This window comes from Carettochelys insculpta, chromosome 4, assembly GCF_033958435.1.
Source record: "Carettochelys insculpta isolate YL-2023 chromosome 4, ASM3395843v1, whole genome shotgun sequence".
NCBI classification, from domain to species: Eukaryota; Metazoa; Chordata; order Testudines; family Carettochelyidae; genus Carettochelys; species Carettochelys insculpta.
This window is the reverse complement of record NC_134140.1, coordinates 105,958,157-105,984,502: the sequence shown is the minus strand read 5'-3', so window position 1 is coordinate 105,984,502 and position 26,346 is coordinate 105,958,157. Positions and strand designations below refer to the sequence as shown.

The 26,346-nt window shown below is 38.7% G+C and overlaps 1 protein-coding gene across 8 annotated transcripts in view; it reads right to left on the bottom strand.

The window, feature by feature from the left end:
* Positions 1-26,346, bottom strand: part of CAMK2D (calcium/calmodulin dependent protein kinase II delta) — a 263,464-nt gene that overhangs the window by 52,096 nt on the left and 185,022 nt on the right. For 2 of the 8 annotated variants that reach the window (XM_074993405.1, XM_074993410.1), the window contains exons 6-14: positions 25,198-25,270; positions 18,111-18,213; positions 13,693-13,776; positions 12,734-12,828; positions 10,622-10,744; positions 9,396-9,479; positions 8,430-8,472; positions 3,314-3,351; positions 1,423-1,455 (exon numbers count right to left, since the gene is read on the bottom strand). In XM_074993405.1, the coding sequence (XP_074849506.1) occupies positions 1,423-1,455; positions 3,314-3,351; positions 8,430-8,472; positions 9,396-9,479; positions 10,622-10,744; positions 12,734-12,828; positions 13,693-13,776; positions 18,111-18,213; positions 25,198-25,270 (676 nt within the window). The remainder of the gene's footprint in view (positions 1-1,422; positions 1,456-3,313; positions 3,352-8,429; positions 8,473-9,395; positions 9,480-10,621; positions 10,745-12,733; positions 12,829-13,692; positions 13,777-18,110; positions 18,214-25,197; positions 25,271-26,346) is intronic. The other 6 variants (XM_074993407.1, XM_074993411.1, XM_074993408.1 and 3 more) reach the window with 3 other exon arrangements.

Sequence of the window (26,346 nt, the reverse complement as noted above, 5' to 3'; positions counted from 1 at the left end):
ACACACATGCTCTCTCCCTCTCTCTCTCAGAGAAGAATTGGGCAGGGTCATACCCTCCTAAGCATTCAAGTTTTTTTTTTAAAGTTGAAATATACGTAGTGCATATACTGTTTAAAATGATATCTCAGGATGTAAAATCTCCAAGCATTCTAAGTGATATTTCTGTAGACTGCCAGAGCAGTCATGAGGTGTGTGTAAATATCTCACCTTATCTGGTAAATGGCTTGTACTTTTGTATGAAAACACACTGTTCATTTGCATGAAAAAAATTGCACCATGTTAGAAGATGCCATTTACTAGACAAATATTTTTTGCTCTTCAAAGGTAAGTCTGTTTGCTCCTGATGGAGGTGCCAGCTGGAAGAAATGGAATACTTGCTTTCTCTCTCTCTGGATCAGCAGTAGGCAGGCATCGTGAAGTGTCATGCTGAGTAAGCTGTCTTGCCAGGGTCACAACCACCATCTCAGAATTCATGAGCAATGCCATTAAAATGGGGATGGTCACTGACTGCCTGAGGATCTTGGTGCTAGGGGAAGAGGATCTTTGTAGTTGGGGGCCTGAGTAAAGGAGCTCTTAGGATGATGCTCTGGACCTGGAACGGAGCGGACTTGGGGTCTGGAGAATTAAAGGGAGATGGCATGTCTGCTGTGGCCTGCACTTGTCATCCTGACATGAGTCATGTGAAAATAAAGACACTTTTACAATCAAATCATAAGATTTTTTTCAAAGTACAATATTCCCAAAAAGAAAATAACCATCCTTCCATTTGTTAATTTGATTTCAAGGGCCAATAGACATATGCAAAGCAGGGTTTTGCAGATCACATTAAAATGTCCTAAATAATGGATATGTGCTCAGTTAAAGCTGGAATCAATACAAGTGCTGATGTAGTCATATATTTTTTGAAAGCAGGGGCAGCAGGAGCAGGGAACTGTTGCTTAATGGATTCCTGATGAACTCTATTCATACTATATGGGTAAAAGCTCTAGCAATTTCCCAAATACAATTTTTAATTATTTTTAGAGGTTACTATGTGAATAATTACACAGAGATTAATGTTTCCATTACACTTACTATTACCCATTTATTATTTTAAATGTAGTTAGTTTTTAGTTCAAGGAAATTAAAATAATGGAAGATTAAACAAATTCCATTTTTATTAGTGTACTAAAGACAGCTGCATTGGCCAATGTTACATCTACTTTTTTGTATTTCTGTTTCTATAGCTAAAATCTTGCTTTAAAGAATCGTGAAGCAATTCATCACAGATGTCACATAGCACTTCTTGGCTTAGAAGTCACAAGTTTGCATGTTAAAAGTCTTGCAGCTTCTCAAGTTATATTAACATATTAAATGCAATTATTTGATTTCTAAGTGTGAATGTTTCACAGGAGGAAAAGTCTGGCAGATAAAGATCCTCACCATCATCTGAACACTCGAACTGGACTTCCTTTTCTGAATTGACCAGTCAGAGAGAAAAGGAAAAGAAGAAAATGTGACTGGTTGGATTGAAGGTACAGTATATACTTGTTTTCAAAATGACAGCCCAATCTGCAGAAAGGAAGGATTCTTCTTCTTTTTTTTTTTTTTTCTTTTTGGTAGGGGAAATTTCTACGCGAGGAAAAAATGCTGAAAATAAAGATTCCCATGCAGGTAAACATTTCCCCCCCTTGACTGACAAACTGAGCAGGAAAATTTTCAAAAACCTGAAACGTCCTGAAAACCAAAAATAATCAGCTCCCAACAAGTTTAATATTAGCAAACCATTGAGGATAATTCTCAGTCATATTGCTCTCAAAATGGAGATACAGCAGGTACCATTATAAACCTGTAGAAGGAATGGTATTTATAAAAATATTTGCCTGACTGGAGCACATAAAATTCCTGCATTCCACAAAGGTGTGTTAAGTAGTCTCTATAGGAACAACCTAATCATACATAATGATGTACTTCTTCATTCTCTCAAAGAGTCGCATTATTTCATTTTATGTAACATTCAGGTGATAGTATGCTGAATTCATTTTAAGAGCTTTGCCATTTATAAGTGTGGGAGATTGATTGTATAAATGAGGAAAGTACAAATCTCCTGTGAAATTGAATATAAGTAAACATTCTCTTAAAGAAACCTTAAGAGAAAACTAAAATTCAGATTTAAGATACACTCCTGAGAAATAAGGCAGAAACCGAGAAGAAACTTTGTATTCTCTAAAGTAGTGTTTCTCAACCTTTTTTATAAAGTATCCCCTTAAAAAAATAAAAAGTGTAAGTATCCCCTGTACCTATGATTTCCAGATACACAATTTTTTTCTACCATTACAACACATTTGTTTAAACAACTTAATCCTTACTGGTTAGTTGGAAGAAATTGCCTAAAGGCAATTAACTTACCATCCCACTTATGATTGTGCAAAAAGGATAAATAAAAAAATTAGATCAACATAAAGTCCAATTTTTTTTTAATCCAAAAAAGGTTGAGAAACACTGAGTTAATGTACCCTCTGGAAGAGCTCTGCATATCCCAAGGGTACATGCACTCATGTTAGAGAGCCACTGCTCTATAGCTGAGGAGCTTTATTTAGTCTTTGGGAAACCTCTGAAAAAAAAGAAATAAAACATGTTTCAATGCTCAGTGATTTTCTTCTTTGCTATTTTTCACAATATCTATTTAGAACATTCATTTGTGAAGCATCTCTCCTCCTGAGGGACCTGCTGATATGAAAATAGGAATTCTAAATCACACATGAAAGTTACCAACATGTTCCCATTCTTACGAAGGTGTATTAATCAGGATGAGGTTGCTCACTGAGATCTTAAACCCCGACTTCTGCCAGACACACCAAGTACTGCTGGTAGAATGTACCTGATGTCGGGCCCAAACCACCAGTAAGCTTCTGATGTTCCATTAATTTAAATGGAAATTCAAGGAAACATGGAAGCAGGGAAGCAGCAGATCGGTAGCAGCAACTGAAAACCCAACATATCCATGACCAAAGTCTCATTTATATTAAGCAGCTAAAAACACAGCTAGTCACTAATGACAGGATTACCTTATATAGAAAAAAGCAAGGAAAATACTTCCTTGTCAGCATTTTTCTAACCTTATTTAAAATACAGTCCAGTTTTTTCAACTATTTGTTTTCTGACATTAATTTGAGGTTAAACTAACTTCAAACACACAGTGAGAACCATTACGTAACATAACCTATGAAGAAGGGATGTAGTTATTTCCAGTTGCAAAGTCAACAAAAATTGAAAGGTACAAGTAAAAAAAGACTGAATGAACTATATAGTTTGGGGCATTTGTTTAACTTACCTTGACTCCATCAGGTTTTTTCAGTAAACTCTTTGCTGCTGTAACATGAGAGAATAAATTCAATGTCAGCTGGTAACCAATGAAGTTCAAAAGGCATGAAATAAAGCAAGCACTTTGTTTCTAGGTCCTGCCTCCACTGCTTTACATTTAGAAAATGGAATGTTTACGTTACTTTAGGAATTCAAAACAACTGGATGTAAGGCTGCAGTATCATGTTTTTAGCTTTGCTCCTTTGATTTTGTTAAGATCTACACTGAACATTAAACACTATCATATCCAGTGGAACCTCAGTATTTCACAAACAGAACTACAGCATATTTCTAAAATCTGTGCATTAGCGTGTGAACAAACACACAAAATCCCTGAATTGGCAAAGGCTTGATATAACAGTATGAGTAGATGAACTGAATTCAGCTGAATTATTCACATGGGTAAACACCTGCAGGGTTACAGCCAAAAATACCAAAAACAACAGATCACAAGATGTGCCTGTCATTTATTGTTTTGCTTTATTTATGAGTGAATATGTACTCCTAGGAAACATACTGTAGTATGCAGTAGAACTCCATGTAACTGAGCCTCCATTATCTGGCTCTCTGTATTAAGTAAATTACTCAATGCCAGGCACTGACAGTGGAGGGACTTGCGTTGGCAGCCCTGGGAGGCTGGCGCTCTCTGCCTGTCATGCTGACAGTTGGAACTCCGCATGCCAGGGCTGACAGCTAGAGACCTGTCACCCATTCTCTGGTTTAAGCATATTTTTGGTCATCTGATTCGGCCTTAATCACAGTTAGATCAGCTAATTCTGGTTCCACTGTATTTTGAACAATTGATAGCATTTTATTCATTTGTACATGTTTTGCTCAGAAATGGGGAGAGATGAGCTTTTCTGGGATAGCTACCAATGGGATGGCTACCCCACCTTGCTAGTTGATATTGGGGTTGTGGCCAAGCCAAACCAGGGACGAAAAACCCTAGTGTGCCAATATCGGGGGCTGGGGGGGGGAGCAGCCATGTTAGTCTGTATCTGCAAAAACAATGAGAAGTCCTGTGGCACTGTACAGACTAAGATATATTGGAGTATAAGCTTTCCTGGGCAAAAGTATGCCTCTGACAAAGTGAGTCTTTGCCAACAAAAGCATATGTTCCTAGAGGACCTTGATTTCTGGGGGATAGAAAGGGTTATAGCAGAGTGGAGGGGAATATAAGGGCTGGAAATGGCCATGCATCTCAGCGTGTAGCCATCTGCCTAGTTCAGTGGATGCCAAGGACACATCACTGACTTCATGTCCCTTTGATCTGGTGTACTCAGAACTACTTCTGGGATAGGTGACCAACTCTCAGTGCCCTCTTCAAATAGCAAGATACCCAGGAGGAGAAGGAGGAGGAGAAGAGTTGAAGGTTGCAGAGGTGACTTGGAAGTTGCAACTTCTAAGTCTTGTTCATGCTATTATAGCTAGCAGTGACATCATAACGTGACTAAGTGGCTGTGGCTAAGCCATTGGGCTGACATTTGTCCACAAATTTTTTACATGGGTGGCACTAGTTGTTGAGGACAAAAGTGCAAAAACAAAGGAAAGGCTGCAAGGGCAGTTGCCTTGGAAGGCTTTGGACCTGGGTCTTGGTGTTCCTGGGCACAGGAGTTGGCCTCAGTATCTTGCACAGCTTGAAGCATTACTCATCTGGACTTTTATTCTAAACATGAAGGAGGATAGCAGGGATCACAGACACTTGAGACAGGCCCCTTTATTTGACTGGCAGAAGGAGAGATTATTCTCTTAGGAACTGCATTAGCCACGGTAGCTTGCTGAGGTACCATTTCTCTTGATTAAATTAATGAACATAAAGCTTCTGCTTCATCTACATTTCTATGTTCATGTCTTATTCACCTCTTGTATCTGGGTCAAGTGCTCATATTACTGTGATTCTACATGATAGACTACATAGCACAGAAACCAGGCACAAATGACAGATCTTCACGAAAGTGCCTTTTTACATTTGTTAAAAAGACATTGGAGCACTAACTAGAATTGAAGTGCAGCATATCTTCTGTCTAGTCCTGTGTTTCCCAAACTAATTTGGCCATGGAACACTTTTGGGCTTGGAATATATTAATGGAACACACACATGCTGGTAGGGCGGGGGTGGGGGTGTCATAACAAAAAATTGCCGCACATAATGCTCAAACTATCACTCCTTCAAATGCACTGTATCAGTTACAAAACATCTACTCAGATTACGGTTAAGACTATAACTTCTGCCATCATCAGAAGTCCCTGTTTTTAGGAGCCGAAAAATTTCATTCATAAAAATTTATTTCAGGCTAAAATTGATGGAAAATATTTCCATCTAAGCAGAATATTTTATATGTGAAAACAATGTTATAATATGTTATATGTTCAATTTATAATCTGCTGCTGTTTTGTTTTAAAACTTTTTGGCTAAAGACTGTGTTTTTGCTAATTGTAAGTACAGCTCCTCGCACAATGGGCTTTGATTCTTGATTGGGTTTTGGGCACTGCCACTGTACAAATAATCAGAATAGAAAGAGAGTCAAATTCTTAAACTAATTGATGAGAAAATGGTTATTTTCAAGCTATAGGAAAGAAAAGGAAAATCAGAAGTTTATTGGTTCCCATTTAAAATATTTTTCATGCTTCGGAAATATGTTTTAAAATAAAAATAAACAAAGAAAGGTGAAAATAAGCTTGTGACTGCCATTACTCCTTTCATTGTGCCTGTCGGATTTCTAACACTTAGAGGGAGACCTTGAGAGGTCTGATGTTTGAGATTCTGATGTGATACATCATATTATGGGACATGCTCCATACTTATGTGGTTCCTGTATCTTAACAGGAACCCTAAACTATATGCCAACTAAACAAGTATGGCATATACCCTGTACTATGTATACTGCAATAGCCACACAAAACTATTTAAAGAGGTGTTAACACCAGCTTTAGCTATGAATCTTTTGCCTTTCATTAGCTTGAGATAGGATTCTAATACTATTTAAAAGCATTTTGTGTAAGCAAGGACATTGTATGCAAACCAAAAATTGCAGTAGCAAAGCATATTCTAAAGTAAGCTAACAATGAAAATTTCAACCATGCTGATTTCCCACAACTAAAAAACAAAGTTATAAAAAATCTTAAGGCACTGCTAATAAGCCAGAAAGCAAACTGAGAATAAATGCAATTGTGACAACAAGCAGAGATTAGTATGGCTCAGGGCAGAGAGCAGTTTTGCTTAAAAGGTAGGAAAAATGTTTCTTTCAGCTGCTGAGGGTCTTACCTCACAAGAAACACACATTCCACATACAAGGAAGAAAGAAAAGGAAAAATAAAACACTTTTATAAACATATTGTTATGGATAAATAACCTTAAAAAGCATGCTTTCAACGAAACTTGATGAATAACTCAAAAACTAAAATGTCTTCTCAAGTGCAGGATGCTGAATGTATGTTTTAAATTAACACTGAAATGATGGATGAAAAGTCTTTGATCAACATGCTGAGACATTCTGAAATAATATTTTTGAAGGACTATGACATTTGTATTATTCAGAGAGGTGTTAGATCTCACGTATGATGTATGTGAAACAAAGATTATGGAGAGTGATTAGAAATTATACACGCTTCACATTTTTAAGATTTTTGACAAGATACTCAGACTAAAGCACTTCAATTCTTAAAGGAAATTGAAAATTACTGGCATTAAGCATTAATCAAATACAATTTACAATCTCTAAAAATGGTTTTACATGTCACAGCTGTATATTAAATAGGGAAACCTAACCAAGAAAGGCAATGTGTATCCCAAACACTTAGGAGATTGGACCAATTGGTCTCACATGCATCCTGCTGTAGCTTTTTATATTTTGGATGCTTTGATAATAATTATTCTTCAAAAATGCTCAACGTACTGTAACATTTTTATTTGTTAAACATATTGCAATATAAATTATCTCAGACACATTGCTGCAGTATTACAGTGAACTTCAGAGTTCACCCTAAGGTATTCAATTGCCTACATTCCTGTTTGTGGAGGTCTTAAGTGCATTATCAATGTCTGGTTTGATGGAGGTGCTCAGAATAATTCTCAAATACTGAGGTTTACACTGGGAAATTCCCAGTGCCTCCTTTCCAAATAAGAACTGAAGTACAACGTAAACAAAAACATGTGACTACAGTTACAAGAGTCTGGCTAATCAGCAAGGTGTGGATTAGATGATGGGGAAAAAAAGAAAACTTGAAAGGAAAGAAGTTTAGGTAATCAGAAATGTACAACTATTCTATTTGTAGTATTTTTTCTTTTCAGTTTCACAGAAGCTTGAAATGTGTAACTATAAATTTAAGCCTAACAATATTTTGTGGATGTTCCTAATTAAGACACATATTGTAATTATGTCATGGGCTAATAAACCTTGAAGTTCAGCTTTAGAATTCATTTACTATAAACATGTGTACCAAAACTTATATTTCATATGCGAAAAGTACTCTTATGTTGTTATAACATGAAGCTTGAGAATGACAAAAGAGTTAATGCATGAAGCACTTTCATATGTTTGTCAGTACTAAGAAAGCCAAACAAATAGGAATGGTAATTAGAGGTCAACTTGATTTGATATGATACCAGGAAAGTAGTAAAATATGTACTATACGGTTACTTTTTATCTAAGATAAAACATAACCAAAACAGTGTCTATAAAGTTTAGAAATGTATTTTAGTTTTGAATATACAATCTTGCTTGTACTATGTAATTTAATTTTTTCAACATTATTCTTTCACAACATTTCAACTTGCACATTTGTCTTTACCATTTCATATTTTTCTCTTTCTATCTTGAATATTTAGTCTGATCTCCTTGATAGGATTCTACAAAGAACAATGAAAAACATCCTCCCCCTTCAAAATAAAGGAAACAGACATTGCATCAAATTATTACAACTAGCACAGCTACCTGAGAAGATGTTCAATATGACCCTTTAAGTTAAATCTACAGCAGCTGGAGTAAATCCTTGACAATACTAGACTACTTCCAATTAGATCTTGGTTGCAGTGAGCAGCTGTCAAAATGTAAAGAACATAAAGATTTGGAGCTCAACAAACGTACCTGAGAAATTTCTGGTAGCCAGCATAGTTGTCAAAATAGCTCCCTGTGTACACACATATTATCTCAAATTAGAGCTGTGATCATGAATAGACCAAAAAAGCAAATCTGCTTAATCATAAATCATTTAAATATCTAAGTCAACTCTGAAATGATGAATTTTCCATGCATTATTTGGCATAAGGTGCAGTACATTGAGAATGAAGGAACTGTGGCTTATTCTTAAATAAGCTATTATCTTAAATAAGCTATTATTCTTAAATAGGCTGCTAGCTATGATTACCTATGATAAGATCCTTGAATAGTTACTGAGCTGCCAGTACAAGTCTTGCCAAAAATACATACGCACACACGACAATATGAGTCGTTGATTAAATTGCAATCATATGACATTGAGACTAGAACCAAGACCCTCACTTTAGTTGCTTGGAATGAGTTGTGTTCAACTTGGTATTTATATGTAACATACTTATTCTGTGTACGTACTTGTGCATACGTAACGCTGGCCACGACTGGCTGGGCTGCAAAGATTATAAAGGATACACTACCACAGCTAAGGGAGGTTTTCCACTGTGATTTTCAAATGGATGAGCTATCTGTGTTGCCTTGATTCCAGAAATGCATTTAGATAATATTTATATTAACTTGGTGTTATCTAAAGCACACGGATTCCTTGACAGTTCTCTCTAAAAGCAGTACACATGTTCCTAGAAATGCCCGTAGAGCTCAAACTTATGTTGGTTAATAGACACCACAGCAGAGTTCACATAGATGTACTCATTTTAACATCTAAATACCTAATGTTTGTTTACACAGTCTTGTTTTTAAGTGTTTGGAAGATAGGCAATATTTACCATAAAATCCCTTTAATAATGTCTACCTAATTCTCGTCATATATGCCACCTTCTCCTTTTACTGTTCCAAAATCAGCTGCCACTAAAATTCCCGTGAAGAAATTTGCTTTCTTACCTTTAATTTTCTTCTTGCATTGAATTTCTTCAAGCAGTCTACAGTCTCCTGCCTGTGCATCATAGAGGCCACAGTAGAACGTTGCTGAGGGAGAAGAACAGAACCATATATTCAATACACACAAATATTTGAGTAACATTATATTTACTGGATAGCAGCTTAAGACCATATCATAACCAATATGGGACAAATTCCTAAGCCCTATCATTCACTGGTTTCTAGAGTTTGGTTTGAGAAGTCCCCAGGATTTTGCCTGAGTGAAGGTATCGATGCTAACGTAACCTCGTGCAAAATTGGAGACTCAATTAGTACTAGTTATTACTCATGAAAAATGCCAACTTAAATCTGTGGGATTCACACCTGTGTAGAGACTGCCTAAAAGCAAACCATTTTGGCCATATGTAAGTATAAGAATATCCCCTCCCCAACAATAGCATCCTTTATTGTGAAGTTTTGTAAAATTCTCTTTTAAAAAGAGAAATTAAAGTTTATTTAATATTAATGTGGAATGTGTTAGTAAGAAATATTCAACAACCTCGTTTCCCCTTGAATTCATTATCACTTGTATTGCTCTCTGACAGAGAAGACAAGACAGCTTATGAGAATGAGTAAAAAGCTGGGCACCCAGACACACATCAATTCTGACTGTGGCTCTGTCAGTTACTTGCAGAGTATTTTCAGATAAATTTCTACCGTAACCTGTTTTTCCTCACATTTCTCCCTGCACAATGGGGCAATAACAATTATCTATCTCCAAGAGCACCAAGAATTTACTGCTTTGAAGATGCAAAGCACAATATAAGCAAGAAATTTTACTGGAACCACTCTATACTGTATTCCCTGAGCATTTGTACAACGATGTCCTAAGAGCCATCTTCCTCTATTCTCCTCAGTGCAAGTGGGTGTCTGTATCAAGGAGGACCCCAGTGAAATCTCTGTTCTGCACAGACACAAGGGTCTGCCTGTATGGTGCAGTTTCTCAGACTGGAGCCTCAGTTCTGGCAAAATATTTCTACATTTACAAAGTCTCAATAATAATAATTTCATCTCCTCCATTTAACTACATTGCAAAGAAACAGCTCTAAAGAAGGAAAAAAAATCAAACAAACAAACTAACAAAAAATACCCAGTCATTAACCTTCTGAATTTGTGTCCTAGACTTTAGAAAATGCTATCAGCTATTTTTTATGTGAAATTTTTGAGGAGTGCAAATGGAAACTACTTACACAGATCCATGGATGCTTCAGTGCTTCTGATGCTGTGATACGTTTGGCAGGATTGATGGTAAGCATTTTATTGATGAGGTCTTTGGCTTCAGGAGTCACTGTATCCCATTCTGGAGAGGGAAACTTAAGAAAAAATATAAATATGTAATTCTCTCTTGCTCTCTCTATATGTATGCCACGTGAACAAACAGCAGAGCTTAAAAGCTTGAAGAGTAAATGAAGCCTTCTATAAAGAGAACAATTTCAAACTACTTCTGCTGACATGTTTTTTTTCTTTTTTATTTGATGACTTTTAAAAAGCTTGCTTCAAATGTTAACTTATTTTGCAGTGCAGCATTCATAGAACAGTGTACAACAACCTGACACAGACAGACAAAATTACAAATTCAAGGGAAAAGAGCAGGTAAAGAAATTCAAAATCTCTAGCGCAGATGTGGCCCCAGTGTTTTTCATTTTTTAAATGACTGAATTTAGAGCTTATGAAATGGAGCACACAGTATGGGTCACCTGCAGATTTTAGCTACAGGTTGAACCTCTCTTGTCTGGAGACCTCAGGAGCTGACCGGTGCCAGACGAGAGAATTTGCCGGACAATGGGTGGTCAATATTTTCTAGCACATTACCAACACTTTTACTGCTAACTGGGCTCTTAGAAGACATTTAGAGGTAAATTACAGATAAATAACAGCACAGAAAACTGAGAGCTAGAACAGGTGGTTGTAAACAAACTTTACAGGACCACGGGAAATTTGGCCACACCCATGATAGGTGGTCGTCTGGCTAACTAAAATCATGCCAGATTACAGAGTTTGCCGGACGAGACAGTTCTGGGTTAGATGGGTTCAACCTGAAGCATAAATGGTGGATCCTCTGTAACTTGAAGTTTTTAAATCATGATTTGAGGACTTTAGTAACTCAGCCAAAGGTTAAGGGGTCTACTACTGCCAAGGCTACTCCTTACTCTGACACTTGGGCCGTGTCTACACGTGCCCCAAACTTCGAAATGGCCGTGCAAATGGCCATTTCGAAGTTTACTAATGAAGCGCGGAAATGCATATTCAGCGCTTCATTAGCATGCGGGCGGCAGCGGCGCTTCGAAATTGACGCTTCTTGCCGCCGCGCGGCGCGTCCCAACGGGGCTCCTTTTCGAAAGGACCCTGCCTACTTCGAAGTCCGCTTATTCCTATGAGCTGATGGGAATAAGGGGACTTCGAAGTAGGCGGCGTCCTTTCGAAAAGGAGCCCCATCTGGACGCGCCGCGCGGCGGCAAACAGCGTCAATTTCGAAGCGCCACTGCCGCCCGCATGCTAATGAAGCGCTGAATATGCATTTCCGCGCTTCATTAGTAAACTTCGAAATGGCCATTTGCATGGCCATTTCGAAGTTTGGGGCACGTGTAGACGTAGCCCTGGAGTGCAGAAGGTAGGGCACTGGAAGAATTTTTAAAGTACCCCGATACTAAAGGTTTCCAGTAAATAAAAACAAAAACAAACGGCCAACCTCACCAAGGTCACACTCTCTGACTTCAGGCAATACACTGCCACCACCCAAGAGCAAAAACACCTTTGAGGATCCAGGATGAGAACACTTGGGATGTCTCCTTGTAGGGTAACCCCGAGCTCTTAACACTTCCTTGGGAGACAGCTTGAAAGCACCTGCAATTTCTTAATAGCTGACCTTTTAGTCTCAGGCATGTGCACACAGAACCTCATGCCTTCTAGGTCACAGGAATCAGATCACAGTTTTAAAAAGATGATTTTATTAACAAACCAAAGGAAGACAGGTGTGGTGTAAATGAGTTCATGGTCTCACACTTGTTCTGTGCAAAAGAAGATATCACTCTCTTTCCTCTTTGGTACCTGTTTTGTGGATCATCAGTGACTCAGGGGCTGTTAGACTTATAAATGTTTAAGGCTGGAAGGGGCCATTATGATAATCCAGTCTAACCTCTTGCATATTGCAGGGCAAACAACATCATCCACCCACTTCTGTAACTGTGATGGATGGGAGGCTACTACCTTTCTCCATGCACCCCAGCCATCAAGTTAACTAAATTAACTGATATTGAAATCTGTAATTCAAAACAGTTATAAGAGTAGCTCATAATACATACATCATAAGCACCAGCCTTGATTTGCTGATAGAGTCTGTGTTGGTCTTCATCCCAGAAAGGAGGATATCCCACAAGGAGAATATAGAGAATGACACCTGCATGAAGTCCAGAGTAGCACTAATTAAGCCATTCATACAACTAGCCCCAGCGTACATAAACTTAATCATACCTTAAGGCGACACAAAACAGGTACAAACAAATAAGGCAAATGACTTATTTGGCAGTACATCTGAAAAGAAATCTTCCAGATCTTGTAAAATAAACATCTTGACAGTGCTCTTGGGCAGCTTGAACAAAGTACACAGAATGCAGGGGAAGACTATGCCTAGGTATTAGGAGAACAGGCACACTGGGAAGTAAGGAATATAATGTAAGTGCTCTCATCAGTGGATATGCATTGGTTGTAAAGACGATAGGAAACTTTAAGAAAAGAACCACAACAGGCAGGCCTATCCATCGTTTACTCAGCTAGGTTCAGCGATAACTAAAAAAACCATGTATGTGCCATCACAGCGATGGCCTAATCAGCCTGTCTAAGCTACAAAAAGTACATAATAAAGAACCAGGTTGTAAAATGGTCGTCCCTTAACCTGGTTTTAGCTGGTTTGCTAAGCACACAAAGAGACTGGCATTTAGCTTGGTAATGAAATATAATTAAGGCCCAATCTATAATAGAAATGGGAAACATGTTTGGGATCATGCTTAGGGAAACTTGGGCTGTATCTACGTTCTCTGAAATGGTTACACCTGGAATACAGACAGGGCCCAGAGTCCTCTGACAGCACATTTGCTTAACTGTAACACTCAAATAATACCTACTGTTCATATAAACTACTGAACAGGTAAATATGAGATGAGGAAAATTTTTAAAGTAATACTGAAATATATTAAACAGAATTTCTTAACTGACAGAAGATAATGTAGTGGGCTAAATACAGTTTGTCACATTTGTTTCTTACCACATGCCCACATGTCCACTGGCTTCCCATAGGGATCTTTTCGTAACACCTCTGGTGACAGATACCCTGGTGTACCAGCAAAACCTATAAGAGAGCACAATGAGGGAATTACCCAGTAAGTCATGAGTACAGTTGTGTTCTATCTGTACATACAGTATATCAAATGAAGTATTTCTGAAATAATACGTTCCTTCACAGACTGTTCCTAAATTAGATATTCAGTTTTTAAATTGTTGACCCTTGCGATACCAGTAGTTCAGTCCATCAGGTAGGAGCTGACAACAAGAGTGTTGGTGTGATAGACACAACACCACCATGTCCAGTGTAGAGGTATGGGAGTAAAAATATCATTGGCTACCTGCCTAGATCTGCAATCCCACGTTACCACTGGTGGAGCTACACCAATAACACAGCAACATAAGAAGGTTTCACAAACAGATTTGGGGTCAGACACTCATAATTTATGCACTACAGTAAACCCACCGTAGACCTTCCACAACGAAAAGCAAGTGCATTTATTCAGTGTCCCAGAATCATAAAAGTTACAAAGAGAGGAAACCTACTAGGCCTTTCAGTCCCTCTTCCTGAAAATGCAGCCTCTTTTTTATTTTAGTCAGGCCAGCTATTAGTTAGCTCCGAGTGCGTTAAAGAGAGGGGAGAAAAGTACACCACCCTGATCATATGAACATTTGTTCTGATTGTTTGTTAAGAGACTGATCAGGGACAGCACAGGAGAGCCCTAAACTGTAGAAAATATGTCACTGGAGATTACCTCAGAATCCCAAAATGTACCCTTTGGATACTTCCATTCAGACATCTGTCCACTCTGTGGATCCTCAGCCTGACATCCACAAAAATTTGTGACAAATGTTATCGCATATTTTATTCTTCAGTGGTATTTCAAGTGCACTTACTGACCAAACAGAAAACAGGCTGAAACTCTGAAATCCAGTGTTCTCTCATCTAGCAACATCTGGCAGGACCACAAATCTTGCAGGACCTAAGAGTCCCAGGACTGGGAGGAGGAGGGGTCAACCAGACCAGCAGCAGGAGCTCACAGCAGGGCAGCCACTGCTGGTACGCCAGCAGCAGCCAGAGAACCCAAGCTGGTAAGCTGGCAGCCTGAGCTCACGGTGGATCAGCACCCCCCCCCCCCCCCGCCAGGGACCAATGGGAAGCTGCAAGTCCTGGAAGTCCCACCCAGGACTGCATGCAAAGCCCCCGGCTGGGGAGCATCAGCTTATCACCAAGGCTGGGTGGCAAGCTGCAACCCAGGCTGAGTGCTAAGTTGTGATCCTGGAATCCTCATTTGGTGACTGTTTCCCATACCACATATGTACATATCCTGCTTCTCTCCTTACAGCAGTGTCCTTTCTTTGGGAACCTGATATAGGTAACTCTAAAGTTAAGACAAGGTGCAACTAGGGCTCTATCAAGCTCCCAATGAGTTAACAGGTGTTTTTTCCCCATGGAGTTTAATGTGTGTAATGAGTCACATGCTTCTGTGAGTCAGCACAGCCTACCTGACATGTTTACAGTAGATTAAACACCTGCTAACTGGGTAGAACATGTTGGGAAAACAATACCAAGTTTTTTACAGCTACACAGAAATGAAGCTTATTTGATTAACAAATATGCAAAAGAGGAAAGCATCTTGCCTGCTCCAAACAAAATACAAATTCTCTGCTGGCATAAATCCACAGACTTTGGTGAAACTCTGTTGGGAAATAGTTTCTCTCTCCCACAATTTTTTGGGACAGTATAGTATGCAGAGATCAATCCTGATTGGTTCAGAGCTATAAATAGTATTTCTGAGTTACTAAGTGCTGGAAGATTCTCCAGATAAAAACTCCCATGGAGGGAAGAGAGTGAGACAGAGAGAAAGTTCAATATGCTGGTATTAGACAGGGCACACAAATTTAAGGGTTAGCTATGGATAGATATTGGCTAAAACCAAAAGTAACTGTGACTGTAGATTAGACAGACACGCAGGTGGGTAGCTTTAACCAACCTCACATAGCTAAAATGCAATAAAACTACAGCAGCACAGGCTTCAGCATGGGCTGTATAAGCCTGCCCAGAACCCTGGGTACGCTCTTGTGCTGCTGCAGCTTCAGTGCTATTTTTAGTTATATGGTTACCTGACCTGTAATCAATCACCCCACTTTTGATTTCAGTGTAGACATACCCTATCTGCAAAATAGCATAGTTCCCTGTAGGGTGCACAGGAGGAAAACAAGGACGGTGAATCCAATTAGTGAAGCTGCACACGGCTGTGGTTCCACTAATTATGTGCCTCCTGGACTCTAGGACAGATGTGGAAGGTGAGCTGGAGGGATGTGAAGATGGAATACAAGAGAAGGTGAGGAGAAGTGACTAAGGCCGTGTCTACACTAGCCCCAAACTTCGAAATGGCCATATAAATGGCCATTTCGAAGTTTACTAATGAAGCGCTGAAATACATATTCAGTGCCTCACTAGCATGCAGGTGGCCGCAGCACTTCGAAATTGATGCGGCTCGCTGCCGCACGGCTCGTCCCGACAGGGCTCTTTTTCAAAAGGACCCCACCTACTTCGAAGTCCCCTTATTCCTATGAGCAGATGGGAATAAGGGGACTTCAAAGTACGCAGAGTCCTTTTGAAAAGGTGCCCCGTCGGGATGAGCCGCGTCAATTTCGAAGTGCTGCGGCCACCCGCATGCTAATGAGGCGCTGAATATATATTTCAGCGCTTCATTAGTAAACTTCAAAATGGCCATTTACATGGCCATTTTGAAGTTTGGGGCTAGTGCAGACATAGCCTAAGGGTCTACGTTGAGAATTAAATCTGGAGCATCCCGCTCTCAGCTGGGCTTCCTGTGAAAGCCAGGGAAAGTCCCTGCTGCAGTGGCAGCCAGCAGGTAGAGGAACGCCAGACTCCATTTCAGCCCCAGCTGAGCTGCTTAGGGGGGAGGGAGATACTTGAAACTCCTGCCTGTGCTGTGCTGGCAGGTAGCAGAGAGTCTGACTCCCCTGCAGCCCCAGTTGGACTGTGTGGGAGCTGGGAGATGCTGAAAGCCCCATTTCCTCCAGCTGTCCTGGGGCAGCAGGCAGAGGAGATTCCGCTTCTTTCTCAGCCCAGCTGGGCTGTTGGGGGTGGGAGGAGAAAGACAAGTTCTGGCTGGATAATAATTCCAGTATCTATGGTTGGTTTGTTTTTTTTAAAAGGAACCCAAACTCCTGTATTCTTAACCTGTCAGGTCTGAGCATGTCATCACCTATGCTCCACACCGAATTCAAGGTTTAAGTAGAAGCATTATCTGAGCCCCAGTTCAGGGGCTGCAACGGCACTCTCCAGGAGAGATACCACTTCTCAAACAATTTCTAAAACTTAACAGAAATCATTTGGATTCCACATAAGTGTTTTTCATTCGGTTTTAGAAGCATGTGGCAGCTGCAGTGGTGGTGGCGGCTCCTGTGGCTGTGCAGCAGACTCTGGAAGCTCTCGCTGTGCAGCCTGGGGCTCCCTGCAGCCGCGGGGCACGGGGCAGATCCAGCACAAGTGGCACTGGGCTCCAGCTCCTCCAGTAGCAGGTGAGTATTAGGCTTTTTTTTTTTTTTTTTTTTTTTTTTTTTGCAGGGTGTTGCGGGAAGCCTGGGGCTGGGGGAGCCTGGCAGGGGTACGTCTCAGTAAACATACCCTGTACTGTACTGTCCTGTACTGTACTGTAACGTACTGTAAACCCTCTGATTTAATGGACTTTCGGGGTTTAACGGTCATCTCTTCCCCCCATTACTCCATTAAATCAAGTTTTTACTGTATTACCTTTTCTGAAGCCTGATGGGTCCAATGTATGTCCTCCATACCTAGTGACCTTTTCCTCACCTTGTGTCTCTCTGCAAGTGCTACCATCAATCTCAGAATGTGTGTAAAGAGCTCTGCCAGATCCCTGGTACAATATAACAGCAAATATTTTCCTTGTGAATGGGGGACAGGGACTCAGGAAATAATGAAGTAAGAAAATTACTCTCTTTTTGAAGGCAAAATGGATCATTTTGATTCCACTCTCCAATATATCTTTGTGCCTCTCACAGAAAGTCTATGGGACTTAGGTTTCTCAATGCCTAAGGGATGTCTGCAAATGAGAGTTAGGCACCTATGTCATACAAGTGCTTTTAAAATTTTATCTGCTGAGTTTTTAGCAAGATGATGAGCTCCCAAACTCTTGGGAGGCTGTAAGAATTCAGGATGCTCAACACTCTGCAGGACAGAGTCCAAAGTGAAGTAAAAGGTACAAACTGAATTAGTATCAAAATAGCCAAACATTACATATTCAGCTCCGCTATGTGTGATTGTGCATTATTATTACAGTGGGAATGAAAAGGGTTGGGAAGATGGACAGAAATTTGAGATTAAAAAATAAAAGAAAGTTCACTTACCAAACCAAGCCTGCTGTTCTCCCTGCACTTCTATAGCCAATCCGAAGTCTGCCAACTTTACAGCTGCTCCCTTGGATTTGCTAGCTAAAAGTAAGTTCTCAGGCTTTATGCAGAGAGAGAGAGAGAAAGCAAAAGAGACAGAGGGTAAAGGGCAAGGGGGAATGAGAGAAGAACAAACTGTGAGTAACTCTCTTAAATTTACAGTTTCTAGTACATTATTCAATGACAGACAATACTGAAAAGTACAAAAATATCATATGAAGTGGAAAAAACCATGCGTTTTTCCCTTGAATACTACACAAATCTATCTACTCTAAACGACCTCTTGACTTGCAAATGGCTTTACCAATCCTGCATAACCAAAGACTAAAGGAGATGTATATACATAGCGGAGAGATTATGGGGAAGTGTGTTTGGCATCTGTCTTTGTGACACAATATGTAACAGCTGGCAATCACAATTTACCTGCAAAAACGCTGAAGGAAATAATCTACATTGTGTCTGCTCTGCATGCAGAATTTTTGCAGGATCAGCATATTATCTGAAGCAACACTACAAATGTGCTTTGCAACACACACAGTAATAACAGTAAAGTCATGATTTTATACACGTATTTAGAAAATGAAGTAAATTATGCAGTGCAAGATCGTCAGCATGGGGAATGTACCCTCTGTGACTGCATAGTGCATCATACATGAACAATAGCAAGCACAGTAACAATAGCTATGATTGTTGTTGCTATTTATCATTACTTTCAGTTACAAGTTAGATTCTAGTCAACAGCAAGAAACTACTGTATAACAACTGGTATACACTGAATCTGAGAGTCTTTTAGAATAGGTCTGCCTACTACTGCTGGCAATTATCATTAATTTAGATAGAACACTATTAATGGTTACTTATGAGTCTCAGAAGAAACTGAAAAAAATTCTGCACTGCTTCAGGTATTCTGATTAGGTATGAAGTACTCTGATTTGTTTGTAATGTGAATTCAAATGCAACATTAACTTTACACGTTTAAAATAGAAGCTAAGGAAATGCATAAGTAGGCATTTCAAACAGTGTGCTCAGTTTAAAATATGACTGTGTGGCTGTGGCCACGCTAGCCCCTCCTTTCTTAAGGGCAATGAATTTGCAGAGTCTCATTAGCATATTCCAACGTGCCATATTACCATAGCCCTTCCAAAGGGAGGAGCTAGTGTAGCCACAGCCTGCGTGCTGTAAAATACACACTTTTGAATGAATATACAGGACAGCCATCTTTGCAAAAGGGGTAGACCAAAATTAACTTTTTTTCTTTGTTTAGAATTTGCAGAATATTGCAGAATTCAGAAAAAAATATAGACGCAAACTTTGGAACCCCATATTCTTTCCGATAATCATTTTCCTTTCTGATACTAAAACACTTTCTTAAAAAAACAAAACTCAACAAAAGGACAGGCTGTAGGCTTACTTTTGTTACAGTCTCCCGCCTGCAAATTTATGCCACTAATTACCCAAAGCATCTCTTTTGCAGAGATGATAAAAACAATGCACCAACTCATTACATCTTGTCTTAAACTGAAGCCCCTATGCTTCCAAATCTTAAACGCAAGTTTTATTTTAAGCATGTGAGCAATTGCATTGTTTTCAGTACAACTAGACAGATGCCTAAGGTTAATAGTGTGCATAATGTTTTCAGGATTAGGGTGGGTTGAAGATTGTAAGCTTTTTGGGTTACAGGCTGTCTTTTAGGATATGCTTGTGCAAGTGCATAGCATAAAAGGACCTTAACATGCATAGGGCCTTTAGTCATTGCAGGGCTGCTGCTGCTAATAAACAATGGGTTCTCAATAGGTTCTTCTAAAATCTTGTTTTGATTTTTTTCCTTTCATATAAAACTTTTATTAATCAAAAACCTGACAAAGAACTACCTTTTCATTAAATGTTATTTACAACAATTTTTCTTCTTTTCTTCCTCTCTAGTTTTGGTGTAGCTGTATCTAAAAATGTTTGATCAACAGTATTTTAAAAGTGTGCTTTAAGTATGCTTTCACCCTCACCAAATTAAAAAAAAAAAAAAAAAATGCCTGGGTGAAATGCAGTTGATTTCTTATCTTCTACCCCTTCCCAAATCAATTTTTCGGTTGAGGCCAAACATGGAAATTCAGTCCTAAAGGAATCAGTCATTTTTTAATAAATTATTGAGAGTTCTGAAAACAAGGGATTACATGAAATCTGGTGTAGTAGTAGTGAAAACTATAATATAGCTGTAGTTCTTCAACAGGGTTGTGCTCCCCTGTGGTATTTTTAAAGGAAATACAACTTTCAAAATAAATGAGAAAGTCATTAACTGTTCACCCCATATCTGCTAGATCATATAAATTATTACATTAAAATATAACATATACAAAAATCAAACAATTTATAATTTGTCAAATTTATTTTAAAAAGATTAAGATTTCCCAGAATAAAATGTAATCTATTTTTGACTTGTGTTATTTCCATCTACTTAAATCACAGTACCCCCAATATTTAAAAATAATTTAAAATGTTTAACTTTAATATGTTTACAGTACTTTTAATATAGACAATGGTATATTGTTTTCATCCCCCCCCCCACCTATTTAAATGTACAGTCTAATATTTAGAGGTTTTCAGTGACACAGACTAAGCAATTGTTAGAATGCATGGCTAATATAAACCATTTAAAGCAATGGATGATCTTATTTGTTTGTGATCTTTAACAATCCAACACAGCAAAATTTCATACATCACCAGCTCACAAACAGAAGTCCTAATTCATCAACCATATATCATTTCACAATGTAAACCCATTCAAAATAGGCTATACATCTTTGCCCGCCACACATTTATGCCATTACAAATCTGTAATCTCCCTATTAAATGGGATTAAAGTAATGTAAGCAAACATCACTGCCATAAGATAATAAGTAAGAAGCTCATTTTATCCTGTGACAAGATCAATAGCCTTCCAGGCAGTGTACTGTGTGACTACGTCCTTAAAGAACAGTCAGCTACCAGTCTGGAGTAAGAAACACAATAGATGTTTATCATGCATGAACTTCAAATGACTAAGACATATATGCATAACTGGACAGGAAGACGGAGATTTTACACCATAATCTTGTGTATCATCCATGAAACTGACAAATGGGTCTGGATCCAAAAGTTGCACACTATACTAAGAAAGTCTGGCTGCAGTCATGCATGCAGAAAAGCAGTGCTGATTAAAACTGTTACTTGTAAATAAACTAACTGAGCTGAGACTATGGCTTGTGTGTGGAAGGGTCTTTTCATAAAGGTTGTGTGTGGGTTTCAATGCATTTAGAGCATGATCCCTATTATTTCACAATGGGAGTTTGTGGGAGTTATTAATCATCGTTTGTCAAGAAAAACACTGCTACTGATTGCCAGTGCCACTGTAACTTAGATCTTGAAATTCCTACATACAAGAATGTTGAACCTATGTGAACTATGTGACAAAGGAAGCCTCAAAAATGTACTTCCACCAGTAATTTTAAAAATCCTACGATATGATTTTTTCCTCACATTGTCCCACTCCACCTCTTCATTTCTAGCTGCTCAGCTGCATTGAAAAAAGAACCAGAATGATATGCATAATTTCCTAAAATAAAGCCAGACCATCCCTCTCACATCAAATGGGACAGGTCACTCTTACATGATGTCAGGATATTGATAGGGTATGAAGAAAAGCTACCACCGACCAAACAAAGGCCTAGAACATTCCCCACACCATCTCCTCAACCCCCAAGGTTCAACCTCTTGCAGTGCGAGTTTTAAGTAGCCTCTCCAGTGTTAGAGTTTTACCAGACCTTCAGGTGCAGAGAATGGTGGAAAACTCAAATGACCCCGGAATATACTTCCTTCTGTGTCATATCTAGGGGGCTGATTTTCAGTTTCATTTTGAAAACAATATTATTTTAAAATGAAGCACTACAGCGTGGTAGGCACAAAGTGTCTTTGCTGCGTCCAATTCATTCAGAATTTGCCAAAATAAAAAGATCCACAAATAGTCTGGGGTCAGCAGTCGAGTAACATGAGGAATCATTCTTTTTTTCCTGTATCTTTGAAGAAAACGTCACTTTATACAAACTTATGAATGGTAAGACAAACCATTCCTTATCTTAGTGCATATAACTACACTGCAGTTTCTTTAACCACGAATCTTAGAGTATATGCTGTGGGAACAGGCATCTTTAGAGCAGCTGGTCAAATTGTATATCCTCTTCTCAAAGCTGGTGCTGAGACATGTGTTGTTCATCTGCTAAGCAGGATTTATATCCTGGACAGAGACTTGGTATTGTAATGTTGTCCAAAATATGAAATACAGGAGCTTTGTAAAAGCAAAATAAGAGATGCAGGCTGTGCTTTTGGAATTCACCAGATCCTGTCAGTTTTCTGATTCCTGTTTTCCTGTGTTACAACCCCATAGATTTATCTAGCATAACATTAAGGAAATCTATAAATAACATAACTGTATAGTTCTTTCCTAGTGGTGAGAGACGAGGAGACATAAGGCAGCATTCTGATCCCGGCTCTACCAGCAGGGATGGAAAACCCCAATCTGGACAGGAAATTCTACCTCTCTGTAACAAAATTCCTTGACCAAGGGGAAAGTTGGCAATACAGAGGAAAACAGAATGAGTGCGCTCAAACAAAGGAAAGGGGTGAGACTTTGGGCTGCTTTTTTTTTTTTAAATCTTTTTTTAAAGGAAACCCCATTTTTTCAAATAGTTTCCATTAGCCTTCTACTTAAACAGACCAACTACACCTGGCATCTTGAAGACTGAGTGTTGACTGAGCTTAGTTTTTCTCTTCTTTGGTATGAAGAATGAGAAGTCAGTACCCGTGTCTTTATAGGGCTACCTACCTTGTCTCTATGAATATGTCTACAGAGCAATTAGATACTCATGGCTGGCCTGTGCAAGCTCACTCAATTTTGCATGGCTGTTTACCTGTAGCATTGACTTTTTGGTTGGGGCTATAGCCTGAGCTCTGGGAAGACACCACCCATAATGGTCCTAGAACCTGGGCTTTTGCCTGAGCATCTATACTGCAATTAAACAGCCCTTTAGCCTGAGCCCCTTAATCCAGAATCAGCTGGCACAAACCATTTAACTGCAGTGTAGACATACCTTATGTTCTGTCCAGAAGCAGAAAGGGCACTTCAGCCTCTTTAGTTCCATCTCCAACTTGTATCAGATGTGAGAGGAATTTGATGTAGCAGCTATCTCCAGTCAATTGGAAATCTATACAATTACGATGGTGTAATATTGCTCTAAGCAAAGAAAATTGCTTTCTCAAAATTCTACTCTAAACACTGAAAACACTCTGAAAAGAACTCTAACCTTCCCAAGCATTCTGGTCAGAAAACTGTAGCAATTTCAGTTTTAAACAAAGCTGGCCTGTAGCAAGTCTTTGGCTACAACAGTAGTAGAACAGGTCAGACCTTGGTAGTATCATTTCAGGATGGCCCTTCACTACTAGGGCACTTGGCCTCATGTTGTATTATGCTTCTCAGGCACCTCTTTCTACAAATGGCTTGAAAGTCATATTCATGTTAGCTCTGCTGTCTCCCACCCCCAACAGCTCTGGGATAGCAGAGTGATATATTGTTTATGCCACTATATTTTGTGCTCAAAACTTGAAAAATAACCTCCTTACCCCTTTGTTCTCTGTAATAAACACATGTATGGGTAACGACAGTCCCTGAGCAGGTTGTGAGGATTTCACAGGGTCATTTTCAATTTTTGCCCATTTTTATAGTGTCACTGGACAAATTCGGTAACTGAAATTGTTTTCTAAATTGAACTATGAAATAGAAACAATCTGTTCCATTATGTGAGATACTCCAGTTCGGCAAAGTCTACAAGCAGGTTTATGCAAAAAGACATGCTCATCTCTTCTGCCTTCACATGCACATCTGCAGCTGAACAGTAACTGGGAGCTGTGTGGTGTGAGGGCTGCTCCAACAGAATTACTCACCTTCAAGTCCCGATGGACTACGCCCATCTGATGACAGTGTAGCACAGCCTCCAGGATCTGCTGAATGCAATGACTGCATGCAAACACCAGGGGGCGTGTGTTAGTTCCAAGCTTACACTCACTGTCTGTATACCCTCAGCGAGACTGGGTTAAAGTGCAAAACTAGCAAACAACTGAAGATGTTTTATACAACCTTCAGAAATGTGCACACATCACTCACACAGAGCAACTACTATCTCAGAAAAACAGGATTTTGCCATGTTCAGGCTTTACTTGATTTCAACCCATTTTAATCTGTACAGGGAGTTCGGAAGAAGGAAGGAAAACCTGGATTCCACTTGATTTAATGCAGAAGACCTAGTAACAGGGATATGCTATTTTGGAGATTACTGTGTTTTAAATGAGCCACAAAGTAGTGATACTTATAATGTGTTTAACATCATTTTAAAAGTTGTGTTAAATATTTAGAGTTATTTGTTTTTTTTTCTCCCCTCCTTACTTCCTTAGAGCTCTTTGTTGCATAAGAAATCGTAGTAGCCATGTAGGTGAAATTACTAGAAGTAATGCACCATTTCAGCTACATTTTTAATTTATGCTTTAATTTAGATGACAATCATCATCTCTTGCCTGAGGGTTCATCATACTCTAATGGAGCAATGTGTGACCAGTTGTTCTGCTACTGCAACCCATGGTCTCAGAACAGAAGTGGTGTTTAAATCTGCAGACTAACATACATCACAGCCGAAGTGCAACTCCAGATGCATAGAGAATGATTAATGAAATTCCTTCCAAAATATATGTATTGCACAAACCACATGCAACTAGGCGGGATAATCTCAAATCTTTGGAAGGTTACAGGTTGCAGTCTTAAGGCAACTATTTCCCCTTCTGCCATGATGTATGTTAGGCCTGTAGACTTGCAAACTGGAAAGAGGCGTCATGCATTATTTATTCATTTAGTCATTTCGAGGGTGAGGAGGATAAGCAAGGGAACATCTCAGCCACCCCACCCTATGCCCTTTCAAAGTTAAAAACAAAAAAACAACTCTTATCCAATTTATGGGCACCAGATACTGACCTTCAGGTCTCTGTGAACTATGCCATTTAGGTGACAATGATTAACACTTTCTAGAATCTGCTGTATACAATGACTGTAAAGATACAAGGGCAGAATGGAAGGGAAAACATTTTAAAGGCACATAATCACATTACATACAAAATAAAATAAAAATTAAAAAAAATGTATAAGGAACAAAAACAGATTTACATTTCCTGACAAATCTCAATTGCACATAGAACTGGAACAAAATAATGCTGAATATAAAAATATTTCCAGATCTAAAATAAAACCAAAATGAAACAAACAAAAAGAAGACATTTAACACCTAAAGTGTGATATCAGACAGAACAATTTGTGCAGTGTTTTCATTCAGCAGTGTGGTGATTTTTAAAGAATATATCAAATATTAAAAAAATTGGGAAGACAAAGCAGTGAAATATTACTGGGTTTTGATGTACTTTCTAAGAAAGTTTATAGTCTGACATCAATATTAACACACCAGTGCAAAATAAGATGAATAAAAATGAAACAATAAAGAGGAAACAAGAGTAAAGAGGTTTAAAAAAAAAAGCATTTTGAACATAATGGTTTCTCTTAGAAAGTATCAATGGGAAAAGAAATGTAACTCATTCAGTAAGGAGGTATATATTTTCATTTAAAACAGCAGTAACAATAATAGTTTGGTTAGTAGCCATGTGTAAAATGAAAACCAACATTATAAGGCTATGAGCCAAAATTTTCAAATATGAGTATATAAATATAGGTTCCTAAATTCTTAAATGCACAACTAAATGCTCAGAAGCCACAGTTTTCTTTGAAATATTTATTACTGAAAAATCAGGCCACTTTTATTTAGGTTCTTAAAATATGGAGCTAGCAGCATGGTTTTATATATGCAATTTGAAATTTTTGGCCCATTCATAAGTCCCTCTAAACCCCGTCCCCTCCAAAGAAAGACACAACAAAACAGAAAACTTTGGTCTTCTACACCAATAGAATGATTTTCAGACATTTTTTCACACTAAAGATAGCTGATGAGAAAAGCTATTTTTAAAATTCTGAATGGGTCAGAATTCCAGAACTGTATGTACTGAACTTGCCGAAGGGCCATGGATTTGATACTGATTGTTTTAAATGTTTTTGTCATTAAATTCAGTGGGTCATAAA